This window comes from Hyperolius riggenbachi, chromosome 7 (genome assembly GCF_040937935.1).
Source record: "Hyperolius riggenbachi isolate aHypRig1 chromosome 7, aHypRig1.pri, whole genome shotgun sequence".
In the NCBI taxonomy this organism is placed as follows: Eukaryota; Metazoa; Chordata; class Amphibia; order Anura; family Hyperoliidae; genus Hyperolius; species Hyperolius riggenbachi.
Genome location: NC_090652.1, coordinates 291062865 through 291074927, shown reverse-complemented (window position 1 = coordinate 291074927; position 12063 = coordinate 291062865). Strand labels below are relative to the sequence as shown.

Genomic DNA, 12063 nt, shown 5'->3' with positions numbered 1-12063 from the left:
ACGCTTTGAGTCCGCCAGGAGAAAAGCGTGATATAAATGTTATTTGTCTTGTCTAATTTTTCTCTTGACAACTGTTGAACACGAAAGGCAAGGCCATGCCTGCCTACATATCCTTAAGCAGTGGCTCTATGGTGTAATGATTAAGGGCTCTGCCTCTGACACAGGAGACCAGCGTTCAAATCTCAGCTCTGTCTGCTCAGTAAGCCAGCACCTATTCAGTAGGAGACCTTAGGCAAGTCTTCCCAACACTGCTACTGCCTATAGAGTGTGCCCTAGTGGCTGCAGCTCTGGTGCTTTGAATATGCCAGGAGAAAAGCATGATAGAAATGTTATTTTTCTTTTGGATTGAGCATAAATTGTACATGCTAGGCTAGCTTCAGCTAGAAGTGTTGGTGGTATAATGGATATGTTAGTTACCTACCATACACTGATACCTGGGTTCAATCCCCAGCCACCTGCTGCACCCATTACCAGTGGCTCCCCTCCCCTGCTGGATTCTTCTATCTCTCAGTGGCTCTGGTGGTGAGATCTCTGTGCTCCTGAGTTCCCAGCTCTGCACACCTGCTGCAGCTATTGCCGGTGGCCCCCCTCCTGGACTCTTCTATCTCTCAGGGGCTTTAGTGGTGAGATCTCTGTGCTCCTGAGTTCCCAGCTCTGCACCCCTGCTGCAGCCATTACCGGTGGCTCCCCTCCCCCTGCTGGATTCTGCTATCTCTCAGGGGCTCTAGTGGTGAGATCTCTGTGCACCCGAGTTCCCAGCTCTGCACACCTGCTGCAGCCATTACCAGTGGCTCCCCTTCCCCTGCTGGATTTTTCTATCTCTCAGGGACTGGTGGTGAGATATCTGTGCTCCTGAGTTCCCAGCTCTGCACACCTGCTGCACCCATTACCAGTGGCTCCCCTCCCCTGCTGGATTCTTCTATCTCTCAGGGGCTTTGGTGGTGAGATATCTGTGCGCCTGAGTTCCCAGCTCTGCACACCTGCTGCAGCCATTACCAGTGGCTCCCCTCCCCTGCTGGATTCTTCTATCTCTCAGGGGCTTTGGTGGTGAGATATCTGTGCGCCTGAGTTCCCAGCTCTGCACACCTGCTGCAGCCATTACCAGTGGCTCCCCTCCCCTGCTGGATTCTTCTATCTCTCAGGGGCTTTGGTGGTGAGATATCTGTGCGCCTGAGTTCCCAGCTCTGCACACCTGCTCAACAGTGATTTGAAAAGTGCATCGACAGTGATTTGAAAAGCGATTGGCTAATGTTACCCTATGAGGGTGTTCTCACAGCAGCATTGTGATTTTTTTCAATATCACAAACACACTGCATGAAGCATTTTTTGGAGCAATTCATTCAAAATTCACTCTGAAAATCGCTTTACAAAATCACACTCACAAATTGCTAGCGTTTGCTATTGTGATTAGGGCGTACACTAGCCCAGAGAGAGTAGGAGTGGTGAGAGACTGAGAAGGAGCAGAGAGCTTATCAGAATTGCAGTCCCACATCACACAGGGGCTACTTGGCTGTAATTTGACTCCTGTCCCTGCCAGTCTGTCACATAAGTCAGAAAGCAGCCCTCCTGGAGTCTAGGGACTGTCAAAAAATTTTCAACTTGTATAACACCTTATCTACACATGCAGTCATTATAACACAAAGGAGAGACCAGACAGATTTTTGCCCACAAACCCCACAGACTTTCTATCTCTGCTGGTCTCTGTACTCTGCAGGCGGAGGGAAATCTTTAGCTCCCAGGCATATGCAGGTCTCTCACCAGCATCTGCTGGACTTTCTGTTTTCCACTGTCCCTCCACTACTCTTCTCCCTTGTCTCTGCAAAAATCTGCTCTGCTCTGCTCTTGTGCCTGCTCTCTCTCTCTCTCTCCTCCCTCTCTCTCTCTCTCTCTCTCTCTCTCTCTCTCTCTCTCTCTCTCTCTCTCTCTCTCTCCCCCCTGCTTCCTCCAGTGTCTATGTCCCTCCTCTCCACTCCACTGGTCTGGACATCTTGCTTATCTAGCCTCCCCAGCTGTCAGTTCAATGCTGTGCCTTTCTCCCTTTAAGTCCCTCCAACTTCTTACAAGGCTCTCTCCCTCCTCTCCACTGCACTTCTATCCTGTCTTATCTAGCGTCTCTGTCCATGCTCTGCTTGCTGTCACAAGGCGCCTCCTGATGACTCACTGAGGATTCTTCCCAGGTATCTTTGCAAACTTGCCGGTGTCATGTCAGCTATTGCAGCCTCTCAGATTTTGCAGCCCCGCATGCGCAGTAGGAGCCTGCGCCCCATTACATTGTGCAGCCACGTGTGAAACATCCTAAATATCTCCACTTCCGCACCACGTACACCCCCGAAATTTGCAGGGGAGGGAGGGGACCCCCACATCTAGCTCTGTGCCGAATTGCAGCCGCCGAGCCCCGCTGGTTCCCGAGACTGATTGCAGCAAACCTATCTCGGGAACTACCGGGGCTAGGGGGCTGCAATTCGACACAGAGCTGGATCTGTGGGTTCCCTCCCTCCCCTGAAAATTTCGGGAGTGTACGTGGTGCGGAAGCGGAGATATTTCAGCTAAATAATGTCTAACTTCCCACTGAGCATGCGCGATACTCAGTGAGGAAGGCTGCTTCCGGGCTGCAATATCTGACATTACACCGGGAAGATACCAAGAGACTTGTCGTTGCAGCTGATGTCACAAGGGGGCGGAGTTTAGGGATTTATTACATATTATAGCTTTATTTACATATTTTGGTACATTTATTGTACTTTTTTTGCCTGAAATTTCTAACATGCATTTCAATGCTCTTTTTTCAGATTCTGAGTTCAGTTCCACTTTAAGGGGTTGAGGGGGGCATTCTGTATAACTCTAACTAAAGTATTACTTTCATAAATGGTAATTGACCAGAGTACCTCAGTTTTGTAAGGCTGTGCAGAAATACTCCCTCTACTGAAGACTGTCAGGCTGGCTTTGGTGTAGATTTTACCTGGCCAGAAACCTGAAATGAGCCCTCTTAATAGCTTCTCCTTCCGTAACTATTAAATGTTAGCTGAAGAAATGGCTCATTTACCTTCATTCTGGGTAATCATGCAATGTAAGTGCACAATTTAGCCATTTCCATAGCAGAGTGACCTTTTCTCAGGCTAAATTGCACATTGAAGTCACCGGATTAAATGATACGTTAGGCAGGGTAATTGGCGCAATCTACAGGTGGGATTCCATCTTGCGATGACAGGGTATAAGCAGTGAATAAATATCTACAGGCTTTAGTCCCAGAAGCCTGAATGACCGAGCTTCCAGCACAATCCTTCTCCCTGCCTCCCTCAGTGTCAGTCCACCACGTTGAGCTCGCCTGAGATAATACGCAGCCAGCTGGGGGAGGCAGAGACACACTGCAGCCAGCCCTAACCTGTCTGGAGTCTGAGCTGCCACATGCTTCACTAAAGCTGAACTCCGGGGAAAGAGGTCAAATACACACATGAAATACCTGATGAGCGAAATGCCCAACCTGGCCAAAGATTTATCATTCTGTCTAGCCGACCCTGCTAAGCAGACAATTATAGAAAGCTTGGCCAAACAGAACACCCAATGATTAGCCCTCTTTTTTTTTTTTTTGTCCTGCCAAATAAGCAGGGACGGATTTCTGGAGAGGCCGCAGAGGCCTAGGCCTTGGGCGGCTGCAGCCCAAAGGTGCACCAGGACATAAAAGAGCAGTTACTACACATGAAAGAGAAGGCTGTAAATGGGGAGCAACTTGTGAAAAGGGAAGCTGATGCTCAAGGGTGATGTTCGTGAGACAAAAAGGCTGCAGTACATGGATGTTACACGTATAAGAGGAGGCTGCACATGGAATGGGAGGGGATCTGCTGCACAAGAACGGGGAGCCACAACATACGTGGCCCTGGAGCACAAAAAGTATAAATCCGTCCTTGCATATTATCAAACAGAGAGAGGTCAGGGTAAGCTCAGTAGTCCGTGACAAACAGACAAAGTGTACATATTGATCAGACAAAAACAATGGAGAGAGGTGAATTGAAATTTCAAGAAATCACAAAAAGAAGTTAAAACAACCACCCCACCCCCATCCCATTCATATTTATGGCCTGTAGATGGCACTGATCTACTTCTATAAGGCATAAGATTATCTAGACTGATGTGGATTGTTGGTTCTCGTTTCTGCCTGGCTGGAGATATGGAGTAGAGTCACTGCTACATGCAGAGAGCAGCTACATAAACCTAGTTCCAGTTATTCTGCATCTGCATTCCTCCCAACTTTTTGAGATAAAAAAGAGGGTCACTTAAGCCCTGCCTCTGCCACACCCCTAACCACACCCATGGCACACCCCTAGTCACACATGCCATAAACGTTTAATTAAAAAAATGGTGTTGTTTTGTAATTCAAACCACATTGTTCCTTTCTTTTCTGATCCATTATCCTTCATATTAACATTTTAAAATAAGAACTATATCAATTTAAATCATCAAAGTAAAGTTTAGAGTCAATTAAACACATTTGTTAGTAGATAAAATACATATATTTACATAGAGTCCTGAAAGAGGGACAACAGTCCTGAAAGAGGGACAAGGTACTCAAAGAGGGACTGTCCCTCCAAAAGAGGGGCAGTTGGGAGCTATGCATCTGTGATGAGTGAACGTAGCAAATTGGCAATGAGGATGTTGTTCCTACAGCAAACTCCCCCCCCCCCCCCCCCCTTATAGCTGTTTTCGACTCCTGGGTAATCCTACTCATGTGTGGAGTGGAATTGCGTTCTCATTCATGTCTTTCTCCTGCCTTTGCACAGACGCAGAGGCCAGCAGGCTTCGAGCAATTGCACTTTGCGTAATTTTTTTGTGGCATTTTTTGTAATGATTTCAAAGTGCTTTTTTAAAGTATTGTTGGCGATTGTACAGCAGTTTTTTTTTCTGGTTCGTATAGTAAAATTGCTGAGAAATTGCTTTTGTTCAGCGATTGCAAAGCGATTTTGCAGTGATCCTATACTTTGTACTGGAGCGTAAACGCGGTTGCGATTTGGGGGAATTGTAATTGCTTCCGTGGAATCGCCTCCATGAATTATCATTGGCCTAGCACTTTTGGAAACGCCGGCGATTGAATGCGGGGAGAGGCGGGTCCTAATGCAGGAATGCACTGCATCTAGTGCACTAATGGTATGTGCGTATACCACGTAAGTAAGGCATACTTTCATTGTACTGTATGATTGCACTGTTATGTTGCGACCTTTCGAGACCGTTGCGGTGTGATTGAACAATAGTTGCATCACAACAGAAAGGAAGATTTGCAGAGGGGGCCTGAAACCGCCCCTCTAGATCTCAGCCCTAACTGCTTGAATAATGGGGGCTCGCGGTCCGCACAGCTGGATGGTTTTATGAACCTGACAGAATTTTTTATAGGTAGCCAGGCTATAGGTAGGTGCCTCAGTATAGGTAGCCAGGCAATAGGTAGGTGCCTCAGTATAGGTAGCCAGGCATTAGGTAGGTGCCTCAGTATAGATAGCCAGGCTATAGGTAGGTGCCTCAGTATAGGTAGCCAGGCAATAGGTAGGTGCCTCAGTATAGGTGGCCAGGCAATAGGTAGGTGCCTCAGTGTAGGTAGCCAGACTATATAGGTAGGTGCCTCAGTATAGGTAGCTAGGCATAGGTAGGTGCTTCAGCATTGGTAGCCAGGCAATAGGTAGGTGTGCCAATATAGGTAGCCAGGCTATAGGTAGGTGCCTCAGTATAGGTAGCCAGGCAATAGGTAGGTGCCTCGGTATAGATAGCCAAGCAATAGGTAGGTGCCTCAGTATAGGTGGCCAGGCAAATGGTAGGTCACTCACTGTAGGTAGCCAGGCAAGAAGTAGGTGCCCATGTATAGGTAAGTAGGTGTCCCAGTAATAGCCCGCTGGCTGTTGCACTCACTGGTGCGGCGGGTGGTGGCAGTTCTGCGTTCTGCACACCAGCGTGAGCCCCGCCCTGGAGAATGACACAGGAGAGCGGTATGTCCCTGACTGATGGTGCACGTGTACAGGAACTTCCTGTATACACGCGCCAGCAGCCAGGGACACACAGCTCTCCAGTGATCAGTACAGGGTTCATGCTGGTGTGCAGAATGCAGAACTACCACCACCCGCCGCACCGTAGAGTGCAACGGCCTGCTGCGAAGAGAGGAGGGAGGGAGATACCCGGCCGTCATCGGAAGGTGACGGAAGGCGGAGCAAGTTGGGAGGCGGAGCAGGTGAGTGATGGAGCATACCAATGCTCTATCACTCTTGCGAGGATGATGGACGGGGCGGACTCTCTAGCGTGGCTGCGGGCCAGCTTTCAAAACGCCGCGGGCCACAGCTAAATGAATTAAAAAAGGCCAAGTTTTCTGGCACTGCGGGCCAAATTTGGCCCGTGGGCCAGAATTTGACACGTGTTTTAAAGGGAACCTAAACAGAGAAGGATATGGATTTTTCCTTTTAAAATAATACCAGTTGCCTGACTCTCTTGCTGATCCTGTGTCTCTTAAGGTGCGTACACACATGCGACTATAGTCGTTTGGGTACTTATCCGTTAGCCGGGCGCATCCGGCAGGTGGCGCTAATTACTATTCCCCCTCCAGGCCGACATGGATAGTAGGGAAAGATGTAACTCTGGTGGACTTTTGTCGCCACCTAGAGGATGCGCCCGGCTAACGGATAAGTACCGTCGTTTGTAACGATCGTTCCCCGATCTTTACCAACGACGATCGTTACAAAAAACGAACCACCGACTATTAAGGCAAACGACGAACGAGCCAAATCGCTACAAAAGAAAGTTCTGTCTCGGCGGATTTTACCCAACGACGATCGTTTGCAAAAGTAGTACATCGTTGGAAACGATCGTTCGTACTAGGCTTGACATGCGCATTTCACAATTTCTCCGTGAAACTTCTCATTTTTATGCGCAGGCGCAATAGTTGCTTTACGTGATGTAACGTTCGTTCTAACGATCAGATCGTTACACACCTTTTAAAACTTACTTTACTTAGGTCGTTCTTTCATCAATTAAAAGTTCGTTCGTCGTTCTCAACGAACGATCGTTGTCGCATGTGTGTACGTAGCATAATACTTTTAGCCACAGCCCCTCAACAAGCATGCAGATCAGGTGCTCTGACTGAAGTCAGAGTGGTTTAGCTGCATGCTTGTTTCAGGTGTGAGAGCTAGATACTACTGCAGCAAAGAGATCAGCAGGACTGACAAGTAACTGGTATTGTTTAGGAAACATCCATATCCCTGTCAGTTTAGGTTCCCTCTAAATGAAGAAGGGAGCAGGAGGACAAACAGGATGCACCCTGCTACAGTGACATGAGATAGACCTGTATAAGTACAGTGCCAAGCACACAAATAACTATGCTGTGTTCCTTATTTTTCCTTCTCTGCCTGAAAGAGTTATACATCAGGTATGCATGTGACAGTCACTGACTGGGCTGGGACTGGGTCAAGCTGTAGTGTAACCCTCACTGCTAAAGAATTAAAGCCATAAAACACTTTTCTGGCAGAAAATGGCTTCTAAAAGCAGAAAATAGATAAAAGGGGTCAACAGTTCGTAGATTTTAGCTCTGGCATACGTCAACGAATGTGTCATTGATCAGAGACAATGAAACAGGAAAACTTAAAAAGTAAGTTTAAATCTGAAATAAAATCGTGGGATATCTAAAAAAAAAAAAAAGGTCATTTTTAGGAGGAGGATAGATACAATTGTTTTCTCATCAGGTAATTTTTTACCTTGTTTCCTTTAATCAAAAAACAGTTGTTTCATTTGTTAGGGGTGCAACACAGTGGATCACTAATGATGTCATCAACAGTGTCAGGGTGAACCTGTACTTAGGCTATACAGTCATCCGAGACGATCACAAGTGTTCATTTTGGGTCACAAAAGTCTGTGTTCACTTCGCTTATGCCTAGTACTTTTTCCTTGGGAGTGGGTAGGGTGCAGTACTAATTCTCACCTGCAGATGGCACTGCTAGCAAAATCTCTGATAAATATTTCTGTTTTTTTTCTCCTAGTGAGCTACACTTGGCCACAACCTGGCCCTGCTTGACTGAAGGAATTATAGTGGATAACGATGTATATTCGTAAGTACAACTCCATTTATGTAAATTGTCTCACACAAAAGGCAAAAGGTTTTTTAGGATTAGTGTACTGTACTAGCTAGAGAGTGAGTACATGACAGGCCCTCCATATCGCTGCCTCCCATCTGCAGACATAAAGGTTCATACTGGCGGTGGTGTAGGCACTAAGGGGGCACAAGCAGTGGCTGAAGCAGGGCATCCAGCTCCAGAGGGCCCATCTGGGTCTTTACTTCACCCGCTGCATTAGCTCTTCAATGGTGCCACACTGGGAATGAGCAGTACTGTGTCTGCTTTGCTCAGTAATATTTATTTATTGTTAGTTATTTATATACGGTACATCTGACATTTTCTGCAGCACTTTACAGAGTTCATAGTCATGCCACTGACTGTCCTCAGAGGAGCTTACAGTCTAATCTTACCATAGTCATAGTCTAATGTCCTACATTATTATTATTATTATTATTATTATGTACTTGTATAGCACTGACCTCTTCTGCAGCACTTTACAGAGTACATAGTCATGTCACTAACTGTCGTCAGAGGAGCTCACAATATAATATTTACTGCAGTTGTACTCTAAGATCCTACCATATTTTTACAGCCCAGACATCTCCTGCAGCACTGTACAGAGTACATAATCATGTCACTGACTGTCCTCAGAGGAGCTCACAGTCTAATCCTACCATAGTCATAGTCTAATGTCCTGCCATATTATTATTATGTATTTATATAGCCCTGACATCTCCTGCAGCACTGTACAGAGTACATAATCATGTCACTGACTGTCCTCAGAGGAACTCACAGTCTAATCCTACCATAGTCATAGTCTAATGTCCTGCCATATTATTATGTATTTATATAGCCCTGACATCTCCTGCAGCACATTACAGAGTACATAGCCATGTCACTGACTGTCCTCAGAGGAGCTCACACTCTAATCCTACCATAGTCAGTCTAATGTCCTACCATATTATTATTATGTATTTATATAGCCCTGACATCTCCTGCAGCACTGTACAGAGTACATAATCATGTCACTGACTGTCCTCAGAGGAACTCACAGTCTAATCCTACCATAGTCATAGTCTAATGTCCTGCCATATTATTATGTATTTATATAGCCCTGACATCTCCTGCAGCACATTACAGAGTACATAGCCATGTCACTGACTGTCCTCAGAGGAGCTCACACTCTAATCCTACCATAGTCAGTCTAATGTCCTACCATATTATTATTATGTATTTATATAGCCCTGACATCTCCTGCAGCACTGTACAGAGTACATAATCATGTCACTGACTGTCCTCAGAGGAACTCACAGTCTAATCCTACCATAGTCATAGTCTAATGTCCTGCCATATTATTATGTATTTATATAGCCCTGACATCTCCTGCAGCACTTTACAGAGTACATAGTGGTGTCACTATTGTTAGTAGACAATCCAAAAGTGTGCCTTGAGGTGCTCATACACCTAGACATTTCCCAGCAGATTTGATCACTGTGATTGAATCTGCCGAAGATTGTTGCTCCAACATCAATAACTAGCAGAAATTGATGGACATTACAGGATTTGACCAATATCGATTATGGAGGAGATGCAGCGGCTAGAGCCAGTGATGTCCATTGTTAAAAACTGACCCGTTTGAAACTGAAAATGGATCATGTTTTACCAGATCAGTTTTTTGATCCGTGTAGTGTGAACCGAGCCTGTCCAGAGGATTTACATAAAATCAATTTCTTTGTTACAACTGATGCATATCCTGCAATAAATCTGCAATGTATCTGCTTCCTGCTTTCAGGGAAACAGACATAGGGTTAACATCATTTGTTTACACATGTTAGCTGGTCTGCTGAGGCAGCCACCTGACACAGCTGAGAGATCAAATTACAGTTGTGATTAGTCATAGACGAGGGGAAATTAGACAGGCTAAACTTGTTTTACTTCTGTCCTGTGCAAGAGTTCAGGTCCACTTTAAATTATATAGGGTATATAGATGAATTCCTTCTGGACCTGTAGGCTCTTGCCCCTTGAGGACCAGAACCTTGATATTTTATTTTCCTTTGTAATCACAGTGATTGGCTAACAGTAATCAGTGTCAGTAGCGCACTGAGCTAAGTTGTTATTAGACAGAGTTTAGCGGCGTCAGAAGTGGGCGGAGCCTGGCTATTGAAATCTACACTATCAGAGATAAATGGTTGCAAATAGAGCCCGATTCAATTCCATTTTTATCCTAAAAGTAACCATACATCTAGCGAGGAAGGGCAGACTAGTCCCAAGAGACAAATCTCTCTCTAATTGAATCTGATCGGAGAAAGATCTGTCGGCTGCACATACACCACAGGCTGATTCCCGAATAAGCATGAAATCTTTTGGGAATGGGCCGAGCCTGCCGCGTCCCCTGCCTCGCCTCTGTGTGTGTGTTTGTCTGTGTGTATGTATGTAATATGTAAATGTGCTGTATGCGTGCATTTATACATTACCTGTCCTGTGTCGCGGTGACCGTCTGTCTGCTGCCTCTCTTCTATCAGCCGCATGCACAGTGCCAGCATAGTGAGTGTGATGTCACACGCCGGTGTGCTATGCGCCGACGGCATGTATGCGGCTAATAGAGGAGCAGCGGAAGACAGACGGTCACCGCGACGCAGGCCAGGTAATGTATAAATGCACACATACAGCACATTTCCACATTACATACATACATACATACATACATACATACATACATACACACTCATTGAGGGAACAGCTCCGGGGGTTTCGTTGCATTCGTCGCTCGGCCCGATATCGCTAAGGGAGGTATCGGGTAATGTTGCTAGATAAATGGCTACTTTTAAGCCCCATCTACACCATACCATTTTTTTGTCTGATTCGATTCATTGATTCAATTCGATTTAATCCAACATGTCCGATCGGGATTCGATTAGATTCAATTTGCCATTGTTTTGCAATGGCAAATTTAATCGAATCGATTCTTGATCGGACATGTTGGATTGTATCGAATCGAATCAATGAATCGAATCGAATTGAATGGAATCGGACAAAAAATTGTATGGTGTAGATGGGGCTTAAGGAGAAAAAGTGGGTTGAATCGGGCTCTATTTGCAACCGTTTATCTCTGATAGTGTAGATTTCAATAGCCAGGCTCCGCCCACTTCTGACGCCACTAAACTCCTCTGTCTAATGACAACTGAGCTTAGTGTGCTGCTGACCCTGTGATTACTGTTAAGGCGTGTACACACGGCGTACTTTGTTCAAATGACGGGTCCATCAGACTCCCCGCGGGGCGCACGTTCTGCTGACAGTTGCACGTGAGTACAAGCTGGCGGCAGACTGATAAGACTGTTTTTGACTGATCCGCTGGTATCACTGTGATCACAAAGGAAATAAAATATCCCTCGCTAAGGGAGGTATCAGGGAGGTATACCGTTAATGTATAAATGCATTCAGCCCGCAGGCCTTGAGTTTGGCACGTGTGATCTAGAGGAGTAGGAAGAAAACAAGTGTGTAGTTAAAATGTGTAGCGTTATTTCTATGAATCCTATCCAAGTGGATTGTTGCTATGGGCAACTCTGAAAACAAATACGGTAAGTACAGCAGTAAACAGAAAAACCCTAATTTTTTTAAATAACTAGGAACATACCACTTTTACAAAGTTTGAGAAACCTATCCGTGATTTTTGCCTTGAATAGTTGCCATATTGTACAAGGTATTATCAGTAGAATTGTAATGTTCTTTCGGGGACCTTTTTGAGTCTAGTTTTTAATCAAAAATTTAGTTTGCTGCAGTTTGCCAGCTGCTTGCAGCAGCTTTAACTTCCATAGGAATGAACAATTACTTGTTTAGAAAAAGAGCATAGTGACTATGTGCGACTATAAAGACTTTAAGTGCTGCAGAATATGTGAGCCTTATATAAATGCACGGCACTTGTATGTATTACTATGTAATTTGGTAAGAAATTAGAGTATGACAATAGTAGGGATTAGATTGTCACCCT

The 12063-nt window shown here is 45.5% G+C and overlaps 1 protein-coding gene across 1 annotated transcript in view; it reads left to right on the top strand.

Annotated features, from left to right (window-relative positions):
* Positions 1–12063, top strand: part of RAB3GAP1 (RAB3 GTPase activating protein catalytic subunit 1) — a 210495-nt gene that overhangs the window by 77216 nt on the left and 121216 nt on the right. The window contains exon 10 of the mRNA XM_068245930.1: positions 8001–8069. Coding sequence (XP_068102031.1) covers positions 8001–8069 — 69 coding nt within the window. The remainder of the gene's footprint in view (positions 1–8000; positions 8070–12063) is intronic.